This window comes from Amphiprion ocellaris, chromosome 6, assembly GCF_022539595.1.
Source record: "Amphiprion ocellaris isolate individual 3 ecotype Okinawa chromosome 6, ASM2253959v1, whole genome shotgun sequence".
NCBI lineage: Eukaryota > Metazoa > Chordata > Actinopteri > Pomacentridae > Amphiprion > Amphiprion ocellaris.
In genome coordinates, this window is record NC_072771.1 from 3,217,090 (window position 1) to 3,237,364 (window position 20,275).

Genomic DNA, 20,275 nt, shown 5'->3' on the forward strand with positions numbered 1-20,275 from the left:
TCTGTGAGATAAAAACACAAAACCTCAGAGGCTTTCAGAAACAAAATACAGGCACGTTTTGACAACTCCGAGGCTGCTTTTTTCCTTTCTTTTTCAGGTCAAAGCGAACTTCCTCTCTATCAGCCATTTGGGGTAAAAGCCGTCTGACCTACATACTGAGGGACGACTTTGACTGAAAGTACTTTTGAGATTCTGCAGAAGCCTTCAGGTTCGAAGCTGCAAAAACCATGAAGGGAATGAATCAAAACGTCAACATGGAGTCCAGCCGGAGGTAAAAATGAGTTTCTGATGAGTTCTGAAGAGAAAACATCGAGGACGCTCTCAGACGGAGCGGTTTATTATGACAGCAAACGTCCTGCAAAGGTTTAGATCTGCAAAGACATGAAATCAACCTGATGATGAATCAAACTAGATACTGCAGATTAACTCTCTGAAATCCAAACAGGTTTTTATTTGCTCCTGTTACATTTTTACTCACTGTGGGTTAATTTTTCACCTTAATGGAAACAGCACAACTCTGGCTAGATGTAGAGGAATTAGAACTATCTTATAATAAAATAAATCCCAATAAGAAAAAAGAAAGTACAATTTCTGTGACTATTGATTGCACAAAAATAAAGAAACAACCAACATTTTTCTGAGTGTCCACAGATGTTATCAACACTGGGAAGAAAAATGATGACTGGATATTATTCTATAGATATTTATTTCTGCATTTTTCTCTCTACTCTGCTCATCATCAGTAGAAAGATGTTTCACCATGCTGAATGTATCTCCAACAACTTGCTCCTCTGTTCACTGTTTCTGAGCCATGCTGCATTTTAATGTCAATCTAATTATCCAAAATAACTCAAAAACTCATCAAAAATGACCCAAAACGTGTCTTAAATAACTTAAACTAACCTAAAACCTGTCCAAAGTAATAATCATCCAAAATAACCCCAAACCTGTCTAAACCTACTTAAAAATTGTCCAAAATAACCTAAAACAAGTTTAAAATGACTGAAATTTTAATAAAGATGACAAGTTTGAGTTATTATTTGGATCATTTTGGAGAATTCTTAGTCCAGCCTGTCCAGACTTTTCCTCTCTACTCTGCTCATCAGTAGAAAGATGTTTCACCATGCTGAATGTATCTCCAGCAACCTGCTCCTCTGTTCACTGTTTCTGAGCCATGCTGCATTTATTTTATTCATCCAGTAGTTTTGATTTTCCTCTGCATCTTTCCTCATCATCTCCTCTCCGCTTTGTAGAAACACTGCCTGCAGTTCAGCTGAGAAGCTTCAGAATTTTTAATTTTTTGTCGTATCTGAGTCACTCATGGCTTCTCAGTTGGCCCTGGATGTGCAAAATGTGTCGTTATATTTTGCAGGATCAGGTGCAAACTGTTTATTTTTGGTAATTTCTTTTACAAATCACGTAGAATAAAGTGATTTTTATTAAACATATAAACCAGATTTTAACCTCAGATTAGGTTCTCATTCCAGAAAAAAACTGTACGCTACACACGATGCATTCAAGGACTGTTGGAAAGCTGAAAGTCCAATGATTTTTTCTGTTTTTACAATATCTGGTTGTGATTATTGGTGTAATTTTGGTGACTTTTCTAACGAACAATCAAATGCGCTGGTGGGTTTGGGGGTTCACAGTTTTATCTACTGGATTAAATAACAGATATTCATGTTTATTTCTGGTGCAACATGGTGGAGATCATTCTCTATCCGTCCCAAAGCTGATTCTGTCATTATTGCCTGATGCTGATAAGCTAATGGATGTGTACCAGGGTCAGAACACGATGTACAGTCTGGACGCCTCAAGCAACAGATTCTCTCTTCATTTAGGAAAGCACACATGGGAGCCTCTGTTTTGTTTGTTTTTTTACTAAGAATATGAATAACAAACTCGTGTTATACACACAGATAGGTAAAGTTCAGACGACACCTTGTGGCACAACAAGTCAAAATTATTTCAGGTAACTACTGGGTGGAAAGATCATCACAGATTATCAAATCTAAACAGAAAAAAAGACATTTAAATGAAGTTTTTATGTTGGAGTTTGTGTTATTCTAAATGTTGACACTCAGGTTTTCATCTTTAGTGCAAATTTAGTTCAGTTTTTGGTCTCTCTGATTGATAAGAATCAGTATTAGACCTAAAAAACATTTAAATCCACTCCTAATTTGCAATATTATGGGTAATTGTCTTAGGAAGCAGGGATGTAAAACTCATAAAATATAAAACAAGATTGTGGTTTGAGAAGATACAGGGACATCAAATTCAGCACACAAACTGTAAAGCTGCTGGGGTAAAAAGCAAACAAACAAACAAAAAAACCCACCAAAATCTCCTCAGTAAAAGGTTTACGATGAAATAAAAAAACAAATATAAGATTATTTTCTTTGTTGGTTCATTGCCGGAGCCATATAAGTCAGAAAATAGTAAAAACACACATTTTCAAAGCCAAAATTCACGTCTTAAAACTTCAAAATTCAATTTAATATCAAACAATCCCATTTCATGAGCTGAAAAAACTGTTTTTTCCAGCTTTGGCTTAAAAAAGTAAAAAAAATTTATGAATTTTCTGTCCACTGATTATCATTTTGTTGCACTAAAAATACAAAAAATGCTCTTAGGTGTCACATTTTTGTTGTTCAGTCACACGCTGATTGTCAAAAAGATAAAAAGTAAAGTTTTGTGAACATGAAAATGAGGAAATCTGCTACCTTTAAGCTTTTAGAAAAGCTAACAAAGCTAAAAACAACCAGTAAAAAGTGTGTTTGAACCGTCAGAGTTACAGTAGACGCAATTATGCTCACATATTTGTAATATCTGTACTGAATATATGCAGTAATGTTTATGGCAACGCCAACATTTTATCCTGATAAAATGATCTGTGCAAGTAGGAGATGTTTTCTTCAAGTCGATGCAGGAAAAACCAAGTTATTTCCAATGTTTCAGATCAGATCTGTGCAAAAAAAAATGTGATTTATGTCGACATGAAGCACCTAAATCAGACGTAAGATGTTCTAATCATCATACCTCATTTGTCAGAGCAGAGAAGATGGACATATGAAGAGATTTCAGGCCTCTTCTGTCACCGTTTTCTATCCGGAACACGTCAGAATCTCCACTTTTCACATCAGCAGTTACACTTCATGTTTCTGGCCTGCACAGCCTCTGGATGGAAAAACTTGCCTTGACTCAGCATGAACACGTCTGCAAATGATTACGGCGTCTGCACACGCGAAACCGATCCGGTCACTTGGAAACTACAAAACGGCCGCCATGAGGAGCGGCTTTGGAAAGCTCATTTGCTGTCGAGAAAGTTAAAAAAAAAAGGCCAAAAGCAACGGCGGAGCTGCACTTTGCAACACTGTTCAAGCACAAAAATGTTCCTCCAGACTGGAGATTTCAAGGCCTTTGCTCCAAGTACGCACACAAAACTAATGAAAACAAGAAAAAAGGAAAAGGAAAAAACCCTTCGGGACTAAAAACTGGAGAAAAAAAATCTGATTCTTGTCACATACCATCAGACAAAGATGTCAGATATGCTTGGAGTGAAGTCAAGCTTCCAGAAGAGAGTGGCTTGTGCAGAAAATAGAGCAGCTTACAGCTTTATCTGAGACTCCTACAGAGACTAAATAAATAAATAAAGCAGGCAAATAAATGCTTGAAAAGAGGATAAACATGAGTAGTGGCGGCGAGAGGAAACAGGATTTGCACTGAGGGGAGCAGGAAGGCTGTTTACGGGGTGTTGAGGGTTAAACGCTCTTTAAACTGAGGCAGTGGGAAGCTTCTCAACGACCTTCGACACACATTCATCATGTTTACTGGCAGATTTCTCACCGAAGGGAAAGAACGTTCGCTTTTACAGCTGCACAAAAACTCCTGAGTGTTAATATTTCATACGTAAGACAGGAAAATAGAGAAAATAACAACAGAAATCAAGGTTGAATCTTCTTTTTTTTAACCAAGCACACATCCTGATGTCTGAGCTTTGCTCCTTATATGAATGTTTAACTGTTTTACTGTAATATTTTAAGCAATTTAATGTTATTTTACAGATTTTCCCTATTTTGTGAAATTACAGATTATCACTAGAAAAATCACAGTAAAAATGTATTAATTTATATATTATTATTAGATTTTTTTTTTACTTCATTAATTCATTTTTTTTTTACAGATTTTCTGTTTTGTTAAATTACAGATTATAACTCAAAAAAATCACAGACAAAAGTATTAATTTCCATATTAAAAAAAGAAAATATTATTTTAAAGATATGCCAAAAAATATGCATATTAAAGGGAAGAGAAATTATAAAAAATAAAGCAATAATAATTACACTAATAATAATAATCATAATTACTACTGTTATCATTATTATTATCATATTTTTATTTTATTTATTACAGATTTTTCATATTTTGCCAAATTACAGATAATAACTAGAAAAATCACAGAAAAAAAATTTATTTGCAAATGAATATTATTTTACAGATATGCCATAATTTGTATATTAAAGAAAAGAAATTGTAAAAAAATATATATAATAACAATAATAATAATTATATATTTTTATTAATTAATTAATTTATTTATTTATTTATTTATTTTTTTTTTTTTTACAGATTTTCCCTGTTTTGTTAAATTACAGATAATAACTAGAAAAATCTAAGAAAAAACTATTAATTTATATTTTTCTAATTATGCCAAAACTGTAGTATTTTTACAGATAATAATCAATATCTGGAAAATAACTGGGTTTTTTTTTTGTTAAAAACAACAGTGACATGATGTAAACAAACTGGTATTTAAAGGAATAAAATCCCAGAAATTAATAAATGTTTGGCAGCTGTGATCAAAACTTATGTAGACTTTAAAAAACAATAATTTAATGTGAAAAATACTGTTATAATGCGACATATTATGGTGGGGTTTTTTTTTTTTTTTTTTTTTTACATTTTAGTCTTTAAGGTCCTGAAAGTTGTTATTTTTTTTATCTCGCGCTGAATAAAATATACTAAAGCATCACAATAAATTTGTTGGTGGTTATAATCAGGACTGATGCAGAATATTTCATTTTTTTAAATAGTAACTGAATCTTAACATAACATTAATATGTAACATTTTTGGTACTTTTTTGACACAAATACTTTTGTCTTTAAGGATCTTTATGTAATTTTATTCAATTAAAAATAAAAGTTATTAAACTAAATTCTATTAACTCAACCTGAAGTAATTTTTAAATCAACAAATGCAGAAATTTGAGTTTAAATTAGACACAGTATTACGTTTTAAGCAATTACCAACATTATTATGTCAACACAATACATCAAAATGATTTTTAATCTTGTAACCACGCATTTAATTAAATGCTGGAATTGGTTTTAATTTTAAATAGTGACGTACAGCTAAGAATAACATCCAACCAGTAAATTGTTTGCATTTTTCCAGCTTGTTTTTGTCACTCGGCTCTTGTTGTGACTCGTCTTTAAACGCCACACGACTCATCAATACACACAATTAACAGAGATTGATTAGCGACTAACAGAATAATTAGCGGAGCATTTCCCCGGAGACAAAACCAACACGAAGACCTGGAAGTCCTCCTGAAACCTCACAGCCGTCGCTCTGCAGAAACAAATCTCATGTCTGGCTCTGCGCTGGATTATTTATGTTTCTGTTTATGGCGGCTGAAGCTGCTGTGGGAGTAAACAGGAGGAAGTAACACCGACACAGTTCTTGGAAAGACGAGGTTATGAGCTCGTTTCCTGAAGAGCTTCCCTTCCGGAGAACATCAGGAGGACACGACAAACACAAAACCATCTCTAAAAGTCTTTCACAATTGTTTATTTTGCTTGAAAACCCAAAGGAGAGTCTGTTTAAATGAGAAAAGGTTTGATTTTTGATCAGTAAATCGATGGTTACAGCACCTTTTCTTAGTGAGGTTTTGGGATTTTACTCGACAAACAACTCGTCTAATTAATCAATTTAATGCTGCTGCAGTCAGAAAATGAATCAACAGGAAATAAATCAACAAATCTAGTTGGTGTTTGAGTCATTTTTCAAATTTTCTGGCTCCAGCTTTTCAAAATAAATGTCTCTGGGTGTTAAATAGTTGAAAACTGAATATCAAAAAGTCAATCAGCAACTAGACAACTAATCACTTAGTTCATTTTTATTCCGCTGACGAAATAGTTTAATGATTAATTGAAATTATAGATTAATTTAAGTCTTATGTGATTAATAAATTAAATCATAACAGACATTCTTATCCGAGGATAATAACAATATTCTGACAATGAATTAACTGATTGCTTCTTTTACAAGCCAAATATTGCTATATAAGTTCAGGTGTTATACATTGATTCAGTATTTTCTGACATTTTACAGACTATAAATTAGATAAATTGCAGCTGTGTACAGACAAAAGTAAAAGTAAGCCAGTAAAATGACAGAAAAAAATGCCCAATATTCACTTTACTGTCATTTAGAGCAAAAATAAATAAATAAATAAGCATCAAATCCTAACTATATTATGTAGATTAATAGATGCAGCTTTAATTAAATGTCTAGGTTGGTCCTGTCTTGCCAATAAAATCTAAAATATTGAATTTATAATAATGCAAAACAAGGAAAAACTGCAGCTATTCACACCAGAGAAACACAAACCAGCAGATGTTTGATGCTTTGTCCATAAAATGACAATAAACTGTGCAAAATGCATGACAATATTTGGTAATTTTGCTGCAAAAAATGACAAAACAGCTTGATAATGTAGATTAACTGTTGCAGCTTTAATTTAATGTCTAGATTTGTCTCCTCTATTATCAAAAAAACAATTTATTGACTTAATAATAATGCAAAACAAGGAAAAACAGCAGCTATTCACACCGGAGAAACACAAGCCAGCAGATGTTTGATGCTTTATCCATTAAATGTCAGTAAATAGTGAAAAATGCAAGATAACATTTGGTCATTCTGCTGAGAAAAACAGCTGGATTATGTAGATTAATGGTTGCACCTTTAATTAAGTGCCTTGGTTTATCCCAACTAGTGTCAACAAATCAAATATATTGACTTAACAATGAAAAAACAGAGAAAAGCAGCAGATTTGTATAATTTTCCATCATTTTAACAATTTCCAAAGAACCAACCACAGCAAAAGTGTCCATATTTTCTATTTTTAGCTGCTTTTTGGCTGTTTTGGCTGTTTTTGCTGAAACCTGTGACCCACCGTTAATCTGTCACACAGAGGCTGACTTTGACCAGTGAGGAGACACAAATACGTGAATCGATACTAAAGATGATCGAGCAGCAGCTCGGACTCACCTTGAAGCTTCACCTGATCAGCCGCCATCATTAGCGGCTAATTAGCGGATATGCAAATGAGCTCAGGTGTTGCGCTTAAACACTAAAGCTGTGATTTTATTAAAATTTTATTTTCTTACCTGTTTTTCCAGCATGATCATTCTCTCGGTATCATGACCTTCACGGGGCGAGTTTCCATGAGGTTTCCCCGTCAGACGCTCTCCTCCTCCGCCAGCATCTTCACGGATGAGCGACACAAAAAAAAAAACGAAAAAAAAAAAATAAGGATGCTAACTAGCGGGAGGCTAACGGAGCGCTACGGAGCCGTTATCCTTGACGGAAATGTCCTCAGCGGCTCCGGCATGTCGTGACACCCGTAAAAAAAAATAATAAAAAACGCCGTTTGTTCGCGGAGGAGAGAATCCCGGTGGCCGGTGAACCGACAAGGGAGGCGAGAAAACAACAATTCTACCGGGGAGGAGCGGAGCGGCTAGCTAACGTTAGCCTGCTAGCGTTAGCCGGCGACCATCAAAATTTTATTTGTCTCCTCGTGCCTTCATCCATCGCCACCTCCGCCGCCGCGTCCTTAACGGTCACGCTCGGGAAAACCAGCGGGGCTCGTTTCCTCCAGCGTCCGCCGTCCGCGACAGATCCTCGGTCGACGGCGGCATCCCAGCGGAGAGTCCCGGACGGAGAGATGAGGAGGTGCTGATGTGTAAATGGATGCTGCTGCTGCTGGAGGAGAATCTCCGCTTCCACCGGACAAGACGCCGCCGCTGCCGCCTCTATCGCTCCTGCCGCTTCTCATGCCGCTCCTGTCCGGAAAGACCCGAACATCTCCGAACGCCTCCGAACGGCGACGCTCCTGAACGCACCACACGTACACAAAAGCAGGAGCCAAAAAAGCGCTGAAAACGCAACTTCATTCAGTTTAATGCGGTTTAAATGTATAATTTGAGGTTTTTAACATTTAAAACCTTCATATTGAGTTTAAATTAAATAAAACGGAAAATACCCGAAAGAATATCTTTCCAAAACTCCACAATTACTCATTTTACTGTCATTAAGAGCAAAAACAACCAAATAAAAACATCAAATCCTCACATTTCAGAAGCTAAAACTATTAAATTTTGTTACCTTTGCTTTAAAAAAAGATTACTTTATATAATACACAATTATCAAATAAAATCATAACAGACATTCTTCTCTGAGGATAATAATAATTTGAGAATTAATTAACTGATAACATCTTTTACAAACCAAATGTTGCTCTATTAGTTCCAGTGTTTTGCATTTAGTGGGTATTTTCTGACATTTTATGGAGATTAAATGAGAGAAAATGCATTATGAACTGCAACAATTTCTGGAAATTGCAGTCATATACAGATAAAACCTCTTAAAATTATGTTTAAATGAGTTATTTTATCCAACCAACAGTCCAAAACGCCACAATTAGTCACGTTACTGTCATTAAGAGCAAAATCAAAACCAAAAAAGCATCAAATGTTCACATTTCAGAAGCTAAATCTACTAAATATTTGCTTCCTTTGCTTAAAAATGGCTAAAATTGGACTAAAATAGTTCGATTCTATTGATTAATTCCTGCAGCATTAATCAAATGTCATGATTTGTCCTCTTTATTGTCAAAACAAAAAAAATATTGAGTTTAAGATGATATAAAACAGGGGAACGCATCAGATGTTCACCCTGGTGAAACACAAACCAGCACATCTTTGTTTATTGAGGTTTACTTCATCTTGTTATGGCGATTAATTGATGAATTGATGAATTGATTTACCAGCAAATGCCTGAAATAATGTAATGGCTCAAAGTGCTTTGGGGTTATTTTGCAATCAATAATACAAAACTCAGACTCAAAATATTTGTCTAAGTTAGTCTCATATATTCCTCAATATACGTATATTTCATATCTGTACAAAATCTATATATTTTTGTTGATGTAAATAATGTTATGGTCAAACAATGAAAATAAACAAAACACTACTGGCAAAAATACTAATTTGTCATGTGGAAATTATGGCAAGAAAATAAATATTTCAAATTTAACTCTCATGTCGTCCTGCGGGTTAAAATTGACCCGTTTTAAAGTTTGAAAATGTGGAAAAAAATATATTTCCACAGTGAAACTTCTGATTTCCACATTTTCAACATTTCTGGGAAATCTTTGAACATTTTTGGTGGAAAAAAAAAATGTTAAAAATGTTTCTTAAGAACATTCACATAAAAATCAACCAAAATCCAACGAAATTTGCTGGATTTTGGTTGATTTTTATGTGAATGTTCTTAAAGAAAATATTATAAGTTTTAGTGATATATATGGAATCACTTTAGATATTTTTAGGATTTTTTTGAAGATTTTTACTCATTTTTTGAAAACATTTACAAGAATTTTCTTGCCAAATTTGGGGGATTTTTTTTAAGGGAAACCTTTAAGGAATTATTGGAATTTTCTTCCTGAAGGTTTTGCAAATTTTCAGAAATTTGGGGAATTTTTTATCTGAATTTTTGGATTTTTTTCAGACAAGGAAACAATATTTTTTGGTTCCTGTAAATGAGAATAACAGGAGGGTTAAACCTGTAAAATCCTAAATATTATCCTCCTTTCTCTGTTCCTTCATCCCTCCTTTCCCCACTAGGGGCGCTGCAGCCTGTCAGGCAGAACTCGGGGCTCTCCGACCCTAAATCTCCTTCTCGCGGTGCATTGTGGGACTTTATGTAACCAGCATGGCGGCCTCCTGCGGCAGATCTCTAGGTAAGGTCGGCCGGTCCTTTGTGGACTCTGCGGCGGTGCTCCGCTCCGGTTCCGGCTCCTTCCTACGGGGCACCGCGGCGGCCCGGAGCTCCGGGAGGTGCTACGGCTCCGGCGGGCCGGGAGTCCGGGCGGCGGCGCTCTCTGTGCGGGCAGCAGCAGGACGCAGGGCGCTGAGCTGCGCCTTCCTGCTGGGGGGAGGTCTGGGTCTGTACCAGGCGGTCCGGGGGTCCCTGAAGCAGCAGCACCTGGCCCAGGAGCAGAACCAGGTGAGTCCGGGTTCGGGTTCTACAGCAGAACCTCCAGAACACAGCAGGTCCAGAGGTTTTTACTGGCGGTCCAACATCTGCTGCTGTGATTGGATCAATGCAGGTATCAGAGTGACGTCAGAGCAGCGGATCACCTGTCGATAACATCACGAGTCTGTCTGTTTACCTGCATGTGGAAAAAGTACTTCTAAGGTCTTCTACTGCAGTAAAACTAGCAGTAGTACTGCGTACAAATACTCTACAAATACTGTGGTACAAGTTAAAGTCCTGCAGTGAAAATGGACTGAAGTTAAATTCTGCTGCGTTTTATTAGTTAACCCTCCTGTTGTCCTCATTTACAGGCACCAAAAATATCGTTTCCTTGTCTGAAAAAAATCCCAAAATTCAGCAAAATTTCCCCAAATTTCTGAAAATTTGCAAAACCTTCAGTAAGAAAATTCCAATAATTCCTTAAAAGTTTTATTTAAAAAAAAATCACCCAAATTTGACAAGAAAATGTTTATAAATATTTTCAAAAAATGTGTAAAAATCTTCCAAAAGTTCCTAAAAATATCTAAAGTGATTACATATATATCAGTAAAACTTCTGATATTTTCTTTAAGAACAGTCACATAAAAATCAACCAAAATCCAGTGATTTTGAAAATGTGGACGTCAGAAGTTTCACTGTGAAAATATATTTTTTTCCCAAATTTTCAAACTTTGAACCGGGTCAACACCTTCATCACCAACAGATAAGTCCTGATAAGTCCTCAGTGGTGGATTTGTAGTAGGATTCATCATGTGATCATCAGCAGGCAGCTGATGTAGCGTTCACTTGTTGTCATGGTTACAGTGATGCTGTGCTGCTATCTGGCAATGGTACAGAAATCTTTAACCAATCCATGGATCCAGACTATGAGCTGCATCACTGGCAAAATCTAATCACTTGGTCCTTGTGTCATTTCTGACCTTTATTGAAAATTTCATCCAGATCCGTTTGTCTGTTTTTGAGTAATGTTGCTAACAGACAGACAGACAGACAGACGTACCGATCGTCACAAAGCTCCACCGAGTAATAATAATAATAATGATAATAATAATAATAATAATAATAATAATAATAATAATTATTATTATTATTATTATTATTATTATTATTATTATTATTATTATTATTAATAATAATAATAATAATAACTTTAATTGTAGAGCTACTTTCAAAAAAGTCAAAAAGTGTTTTACAATAAAACAATAAAATGTCAAATTAGATGAATAATAAATAAAGCTTCTAGCTTTTTAAATGTGAACTATTTCTGCTTTTGTTGGTCATACATGACTGTAAAATTAAAATAAGACATATAAAGGCGTTATTTGGGTGAATTACATTGTAATTTATTATGGAGAATAAACTGACTAATGTCATAATATATGTCCACCCATATAGCATTATAAACTAAAGAACCTTTAGATTCCCCAGTATAAATAATAAAGCTGAGAGTATTTCTAATTATGGAGATTAACTTGACTCATTTAGGGCTAAAAGTTTGACGACAAAAAGGATGGTAAATGATTGTTGTAGCTGGAAACAGCTGATTTTTAATGGAATATCTCCATAGAGGTACAGAGGAACATTTCCAGCAACCATCACTCCTGTGTTCTAATGCTACATTGTGTTAGCTAATGGTGTTGAAAGTCTAACTGATGATTAGAAAACCCTTGTGCAGTTATGTTAGCACATGAATGAAAGTGGAAGTTTTCACTGAAAACATGGAATTGTCTGGGTGACCCCAAACTTTTGAACGGTAGTGTATGTTTTACTGTATTTCTACTATATTTTTTATTGTATTTTAACTATATTATTTTCTATATTTTTGTTGTGTTTTTACTGTATGTTTACTATATTTTTTCTATATTTTGCTGTATTTTTACTATATTTTACTCTATTCTTTTCTGTATTTTTACTGTATTCTTACTGTATTCTTACTAGATTTTTTACTTTATTTTTACTGTTTTTACTATATTTTTACTGTATTTTTACTATATTTTGCTGTTTTTTAACTATGTTTTTGATGTATTTTTACTGTATTTTTAATGTATTTTTACTGTATTCTTACTAGATTTTTTTCTGTATTTTTACCATATTTTTAATGTATTTTTGCTATTTTCTTTACTGTATTTTTAATGTGTTTTTCTGTATTTTATTACACAACCATTCTAAAGTTTGGGGTCACATAGAAATGTTATTATTTTTGAAACAAAAGCAGTTTTTTCTTCAGTAAAGATAACATTAAATGAATGATAAATCCAGTCTAGACATTGTTAATGTGGTAAATAAACTGTTGAACGTTATTTTATCTGAAAAGCAGCCAGTCCTGGTATCTGATGACGTCATTTCCTGTTAATCTTTAATGAGCTAAAACCAGCAGGTGTTTTTTGGTTCTGTTTTCTCTCCTGTGCAGGTTTCTGCCGGCAGTCTGAAGCTGATCCTGTATCAGTATAAAACCTGTCCGTTCTGCAGCAAAGTCCGGGCCTTTCTGGACTACTACGGGCTTCCGTACGACATCGTGGAGGTGAACCCGGTGATGAGGCAGGAGATCAAGTGGTCGCTTTACAGAAAGGTTCCCATCCTGATGGTGGACGGAGACGTGGTGAGAAAATAAAGCGCTCATCTCCAGCCTCAGATTCACAGTTTGAAGTCAAATTATTCACAGTTTGCTGATTTATTTAGAAATTATTCTCATTCGGGCTCCAGAAAACCTCATTTCAGTTCATACAGGAGCTAATCTACACTTTCTGCCTCAGAAACTGCTTTAAATTGGACTTCAATTTTGACTGAAATGTAATTTAACGTTTTTTCTCTGCAGCAACTGAACGACTCGTCGGTCATCATCAGCTCCCTCAAGACTTTTTTAATCAACAAGTAAGTAGCAGCTCCTTCAAATGTTTACTGAACAAATCAATACTGATGTCGAACGTTTAATCATCTTAATCGTCAAATATGTTAACATTAAATTATTTGTCAAGGGAGAAAATGCAAAATTGAATGGAGGTTTGTTAATTTAAAAAAATAGAAGGTTTTGTGTGTTTTTATTTAAAATGTTGCAGCTATTTGTGGATTTTTATATTGAAAAAATAATTTAATACTGATAAAAGTTGCTTTTATGAAAGTACTCTTGCAAATAAAACCAAAATAATCTGTATGAGCAGATGGAACTAAAAGTAAGAGAATAAATGTTGTGTATATTTACTATTAAGGATTATTTAAATTAAACACACACCTGACTAACACTCATCACATATGTTAAAATGAAGTTTATTTTTGAAGAAAAATATTAAAAAATGCTTCTGTTTCTCAACATTTAAGGTGAAAACAGTTGTTTCTAAAAGAATATTTTAAAAATTGGTTAAAAATTCAATAGAAAAGCTTCTTTTTGTTAAAAATGTTGCATATATTTCTGAATAATCCACATACTTTAGGTTTAAGTCACCATTTTGGTCACGTTATAAGCAAAATAATCCAAAAACAGCAGCTTCCTGCTCTATAAATGTGAGCTATATCAGATTTTCTTGGTTATACATGTTGGTAAAAGTGAAATAAAACATCTAAATGCATCACTTTTGGGTTGTGAGTGAATTTTAAAGGGCAGATTTCACTATTTTCTGAATTTTTATAACAAAATATATGTATTTAATACTGAAACTGGTTAAAAATTCAATAGAAAAGTGTCTTTTTTGATTGAAATATTGCAGCTTTTTCTGGATAATTCAGACTTTTCCTCTATTTTCTCACTTTTTATCTTAAAAAAATATATATATTCAATACTAAAATTGGTCAAAAATTCAATAGAAAAGCTTCTTTTTATTAAAAATGTTGCATATATTCTGGATATTGCACATATTTTAAGGTTAACTGACTGCTTAAGCCAATTTTTCAAGCAAAATAATCCAAAAATAGCAGCTTCCTGCTCTTTAAATGTGAATTATTTCAGATTTTCTTAGTCTTAATGTTGATAAAAGTAAAATAGAACATTTAAAGGTGTTACTTTGTGCTGTGAGTGAATTATGAAGAGCAGATTTCACTATTTTCTGACTTTCTATACTAAAATAAATATATTTAATACTGAAATCAGTTAAAATTCAATAGAAAAGTGTCTTTTTTCAGTTAAATGTTGCAGCTTTTACAGGATATTTGACATTTTTTACTATTTTATGACTTTTTATGATGAAAAAACTAATTCATTACTTCCTATTTACACACTAAAGGTAAAAGAATAAATGTTCTGTATGTTTCTATAACTGGATTTACTGTTTAAATAATAATTATAAAGATGTTTTTGAACAGAATCTGTGCTTCAGACACAAGAACAACCTCTAAAACCAGTTTGAGCTTCGTTTAAAGGCCTCGTTGAACAGAAGCAGATGAAATAAGGACTAATGAGAGGTTTTAAATGCTGGTTTTCAGGGAGAAGAGTGTGTCGGACATCATCCACTGCTACCCAGAGATGAAGTCTGTGAACGACCGAGGCAAGGAGGTGACGGAATACACCAACAAATACTGGCTGATGCTGAGCGAAGCGCAGACCGCCTCCGTTTACCCCGAGAAAGGGATGCAGAAGTAAGTTCAGACGCAAAACTAGACCTCTAAGAACTCCTCCATACAGAACATGTACAGCCACTTTAAACTTTTACCCTTTTATTCATTTTCAACGTTGATTTTGGTGAATTTTAGTGGGAATTTTTGGCAAGAATTTACCCAAAAAAAGACAGATTTCTACAAATTATTTCCAAATATTAGTGGTTATTCCATTTAAACCCTCATGTCGTCCTGCAGGTCAAATTGACCCGTTTTAAAGTTTGAAAATGTGGGAAAAAAATATCTATTTTCACAGTGAAACTTCCACATTTTCAACATTTTTAGTAATTTTTTGAACATTTTTTGGTGGAAAAAAGAAATGTTAAAAATGTTTCTTAAGAACATTCACATAAAAATCAACGAAAATCCAGTGAATTTCGCTGGATTTTGGATGATTTTTTTCTGAATGTTCTTAAAGAAAATAATAGAAGTTTTACTGATAGATATGGAATCACTTTAGATATTTTTAGGATTTTTTTTAAAGATTTTTATTTTTTGAAAATATTTACAATTTTAATTTTTAAATTTTTTTAAAATTTTTTATTTCTTGCCAAATTTGGGGATTTTTTTTAATAAAGGGAAAATTTTTCAGGGATTTTTAGAATTTTCTTCCTGAAGGTTTTGCAAATTTTTTATAAATTTGGAGAAATTTTTTTGCTGAATTTTTGGATTTTTTTCAGACGAAGGAACAATATTTTTTTCTGCCCATAAATGAAGACAACAGGAGGGTTAAATCATCTGGAACCTTTTTATCATAAATTCTAACTATTTAAAATGTTATCTGTAGAATTTTAACTTCAGATTTGAAATATTTTCTGAGAGAAAGTTTTTTTAAAAAATCGCCCGTCGACCCACTTTCAACTGATTTTTTTCTCATGTTGAAATTCGAGGCTGTTTGAATAACAACATCTCAGGAAATATTAAAGATAAAAACCTGAAATTTTCACTGTTGTTTCTCACCATGTCATTGATTCAGAATCTGTAAAATTGAACAAATTGATGGAATAATCTCTGATTACAGGTGAGTTGAAATGTGAAAAAAATAAACTGAATTCGTCATGAAAAGTCTCATCTTTAAGGTCACGTTAACAAAAAAATAATAATCCAGAAGAGAACTAGTGATATTTTCTGAACCACATGTAGCTGCAGGTCACACTAGTACAAAAATAAACATGTAGAATAGTTTAACCCTCCTGTTGTCCTCATTTATTGGCACCAAAAAATACTTTATCTAAAGTGATTACAAATATATCAGTAAAACTTCTGATATTTTCTTTAAGAACATTCACATAAAAATCAACCAAAATCCAGCAAATTTTGCTGGATTTTGGTTGATTTTTATGTGAATGTTCTTAAGAAACATTTTTAACATTGATTTTTTTTCCACCAAAAATGTTCAAAGATTTCCCAAAAATGTTGAAAATGTGGACATCAGAAGTTTCACTGTGAAAATATAGATTTTTCCACATTTTCAAACTTTAAAACGGGTAAATCTGACCTACAGTTCTGTTGAACTTTTATAACTGATTGAGCAGGTTTGACAAGTTGTAGCACAAACACAAAATGACCATAAAAATATTAAAATGGACTAAAACTGATGCAAAACGGGAACAAAAACAAAACTATTGTAGATTGTGCAGATTCTGAATCCACGTCATGAGAAAGTTTTTCTCTTTAACAGTTCCTGAGATGTTGTCGTTAAAACAGAATCAGGAAATGTAAATTTGAACCTGTTGTTCCTCCAGCAGCAGCCCTGAATCGTCCAGTTTCATTCTGTCTTGATGCTCCTGTACTGGTTTATTTCTTTCACTCTGTTATCTAATGTTTCTGGGAATCCTCATGTTTTCTGCTCCAGTTTTGAAAGATGAAAGTTTCTTCTTTTTATTCCAGAGAGGAGATGAAGTGGCGTCAGTGGGCCGATGATTGGCTCGTCCACCTCATATCTCCCAACGTTTACCGGACCACCGGCGAGGCCTTGGCCTCCTTCGACTACATCGTCCGTGAGGGGAAGTTCGGGACATTGGAGGGCTTCTTTGCTAAATACGTCGGCGCTGCAGCCATGTTTGTCATCTCCAAACGGCTCAAGAGTCGGTGAGTTGATGCCGGACTGAGTCTTACTTCGTGTTTCTGTTGGTTTAAACGTCAAAGTGTTGATTTAGTCGTCTTTTTTCCACAGACACAACCTGCAGGACGACGTCAGGGAGGATCTCTACAAAGCCGTGAACGACTGGGTGGCCGCCATCGGAAAGAAGAGGAAGTTCATGGGAGGAGATCAGCCCAACCTGGCCGACCTGGTGAGGAAACACCTGCTGCTGTCTGAACCTGGTTCAGCTGAACTCACAACTAAACATCACCAAACTACTCCAAACACAAGCAAAAACAACATGGAAGAGAAGCAAAATGAACACAAATAGATGCAAGTTCAATGCAAACAGAGATACAGTCACCTCTGAGACACACAAAAGGACCACCACTAAATACAAAACAAACACAAACAATGACCATAAATACATAGGAACTAGTTACGGAGATGCAAAATGAACACAAATGCACACAAATGACTGCATAGAGGCACAAAAAGACACCAAAGTGACTCAAAACATCCACTAAACAGCAACGAAGAGGCTCAAAAACACTAAAGAGATGCAGATCAAGCACAAACAGTTACAAAACCAGTGCAAACTGACTAAAATAGTGGCAATCCATTGCAAGCACAGAAAAAACGCATCCAAGACACAACAAAAGAGGCTCAAAAATTCCAGAAAAAGATGCAAAAACTGCACAAATTCAATGCAGAACACAGATAAAACCACCACTAAGACACACAAAAGGACCATAAATTGATGCAAACCAATAAAAAAGATGCAAAAATGGCCACAAAGACATACAAAATGACTTAAAACAGCGACAAAAGTACACAAAACGATGCAAAATACACACAAATGGACACAAAGCCATTGAAAACACAAATAAAAGCATCTCTAAGACACAAAAAAGGAGCACAACTAGATTTAAAATAAATGTAAAGAGACACAAAACAATGAGAATGAACACAAGGAAATCCAGAAGTGGCCAAATAAACGCAGCCTGACTAAAAAACAGACGATGAAATAGATAGAAACCAATAAAAAGGATGCAAAGTGGCAACAAAGACACACAAAACACCACCAAAATGACTCGAAACAACCAGAAAAATTCACAAGAGGCTCAAAAGTCAGAAAAAGATGCAAAATGCACACAAATGGATACAAATTCAGTGCAAAAGAAACACCTCAAAGACACACAAAAGAAGCAGAATAAACAAAAAAAAATCCAGAAGTGACCAAATAGACACAAAATGACCAAAAAAAGATAAGACAGACTAAAAAAAGACACAAAAAACATAAAAACCAATAAAAAAGATGCAAAATGGTCACAAAACTGCACCAAAATGACTCAAAACCACAAAAATTCACAAAAAAAGAAAAGAAAAAGATGCAAAATGACCAAAAAACAATGCAACCAGACTAAGAAAAGACACAAAAAATAGATTTAAACCAATACAATAGTCACAAAAAAACACTAAACTGACTCAAAACAGCCACAAAATTTACCAAGCAGCACCAAAGAGGCTCCTAAATGTCAGAAAAAGATGTGAAACGCCTGTTAAAGTGAGATTCCTGCTTTTCCTCGTCCGTCCAGGCCGTGTTCGGCGTCCTGCGGGTCATGGAGGGTCTGCAGGCGTTCGACGACATGATGGCCAACACCAAAGTCAAGTCGTGGTACAGACGCATGGAGAGAGCGACGCTCAACCACGAGGGGCGGAGCCAACAGTAGAACCTCCAGAGAACCTCCAGGGAACCTTCAGGGAACAGCTGGACCTGCTGAGGCGTCGCTGCTGCACGAAACGCCAGAATTTGATGGGTTTGTAGCCGCAGACGTGACGTAGAAACGAGAAGAAACTGTTTTACTGAGCTGCTGTTTGGAGAAAACCTGACCTCTGCTGGTCGCCCTCGGCAACAACAACACACTGCATCCTTTTCTGTTCATTTAAGGCGATTTATCCAGAAAAAATGGTAAAAGTTTGCTTTTATTTAGTGCTTTTAGCAGATTAAAGCACTAAAAAAGGTGTTTGTTTTTCACGCTTTCACACACTGAAGTCTGCAAATTGTTACTGCAACGATCCGAACTTGTTTGATTTACTTTCTGTTTTTAGAGCGTTAACACCTCACTGTTTTGGTCAGACAACCTAAAAATGAACAAAAATAAATGCAAATTGAATGAAAACTGAGAAAAAACCACGTCTGAGATGCGTTAATTTACCTCTACTGTATGCAAAACGACCACGAAGAGATTAAAAATGACCCAAAACCAAGTAAAAACCAAGTAAAACCAATAAAAAACGGATGCAAAGTAACTATAAAGCAGCAGATCCTCATCGATCTATTCACACACTGAAGTCTGCAAATGTTTTATGCATCTGGTCAACCAGTTTTTTCACATATTACAGATTTTTTTTCCTGTTTTTGAGGATGGGAAAACCACATTTATTTTGCCTTATATTAGCCAGACGACCTGTAGTGTGTGCTCATAAAATGACCACAAATAAATGCAAATCTGTGAAAACTGAAATAAAACCCACCTTGAAAACACACGACCATTACTTGATGCCAAATGACCATAAAGAGATTAAAACTGATGCAAAGTTGATGCAAAACCAATTAAAAGCAGGTAAACTGCAGCTACAACACACAAAAGCACGACTTCAACATAGAAAATAGATGCAAATTCAATGAAACTAAGACAAAAATACTTCAAAGAAAGAAAAAGCATCACTACTAGACACAAAATGACCATAAAATGATTAAAACAGACTAAAAGGGATGCAAAATGGGAACAAACTGATGCAAAACCAAACCAAATAAAAAGCATCTAAAACTGCAGCAGCAACATGCAAAAATGAACATAAAACTGCAGTCCCAGAGCAAATCTGTAATGCAGCTGAACAGTTCAGTGTTTTCTTTTTCAGACTTCCACCTTTAGTTATTATTCTGGGATGTTTTCTCTTCATTCAGCAGCTTTGTCTGTTTAAAAAATGGTTCTTTTCTTGTTCTGTAGGAACCTGAGATCAATTTATTGTCTGTATTTATTTCAGATGATGTTTTTCTTCTTTAGGGTACAATGAAATAAAATACAGTAAGTGGGGAGCTGCTGGTCTGAATGTTCTTCATATGCAATCTTCCAGCTCCGCATGGATTAACTGTATTAAAACTGACTCAATGTTCATAGCTGTAAAAATGTGAAATAATAAAAAAATGTAAAAAAAGAAAA

The 20,275-nt window shown here is 34.6% G+C and overlaps 2 protein-coding genes across 3 annotated transcripts in view; one reads left to right on the forward strand and one right to left on the reverse strand.

The window, feature by feature from the left end:
• Positions 1–8,094, reverse strand: part of LOC111586344 (ral guanine nucleotide dissociation stimulator-like) — an 87,524-nt gene extending 79,430 nt beyond the window's left edge. The window contains exon 1 of one of the 2 annotated variants that reach the window (XM_055011282.1): positions 7,453–8,094. In XM_055011282.1, the coding sequence (XP_054867257.1) occupies positions 7,453–7,473 (21 nt within the window). In that variant the 5' untranslated portion in view covers positions 7,474–8,094. Of the gene's footprint in view, positions 1–3,039; positions 3,321–7,452 lie in introns of those variants that run through there. The other variant, XM_055011281.1, reaches the window with a different exon arrangement.
• Positions 8,095–10,026: 1,932 nt separating this feature from the next.
• On the forward strand, positions 10,027–20,275 carry ptgesl (prostaglandin E synthase 2-like). Its single transcript, XM_023295111.3, has 7 exons — positions 10,027–10,351; positions 12,792–12,980; positions 13,197–13,252; positions 14,795–14,947; positions 16,856–17,056; positions 17,142–17,259; positions 18,647–20,275. Exons 1-7 carry the CDS (start codon positions 10,058–10,060, stop codon positions 18,779–18,781), a joined length of 1,146 nt encoding a protein of 381 aa, XP_023150879.1. The 5' UTR covers positions 10,027–10,057; the 3' UTR covers positions 18,782–20,275.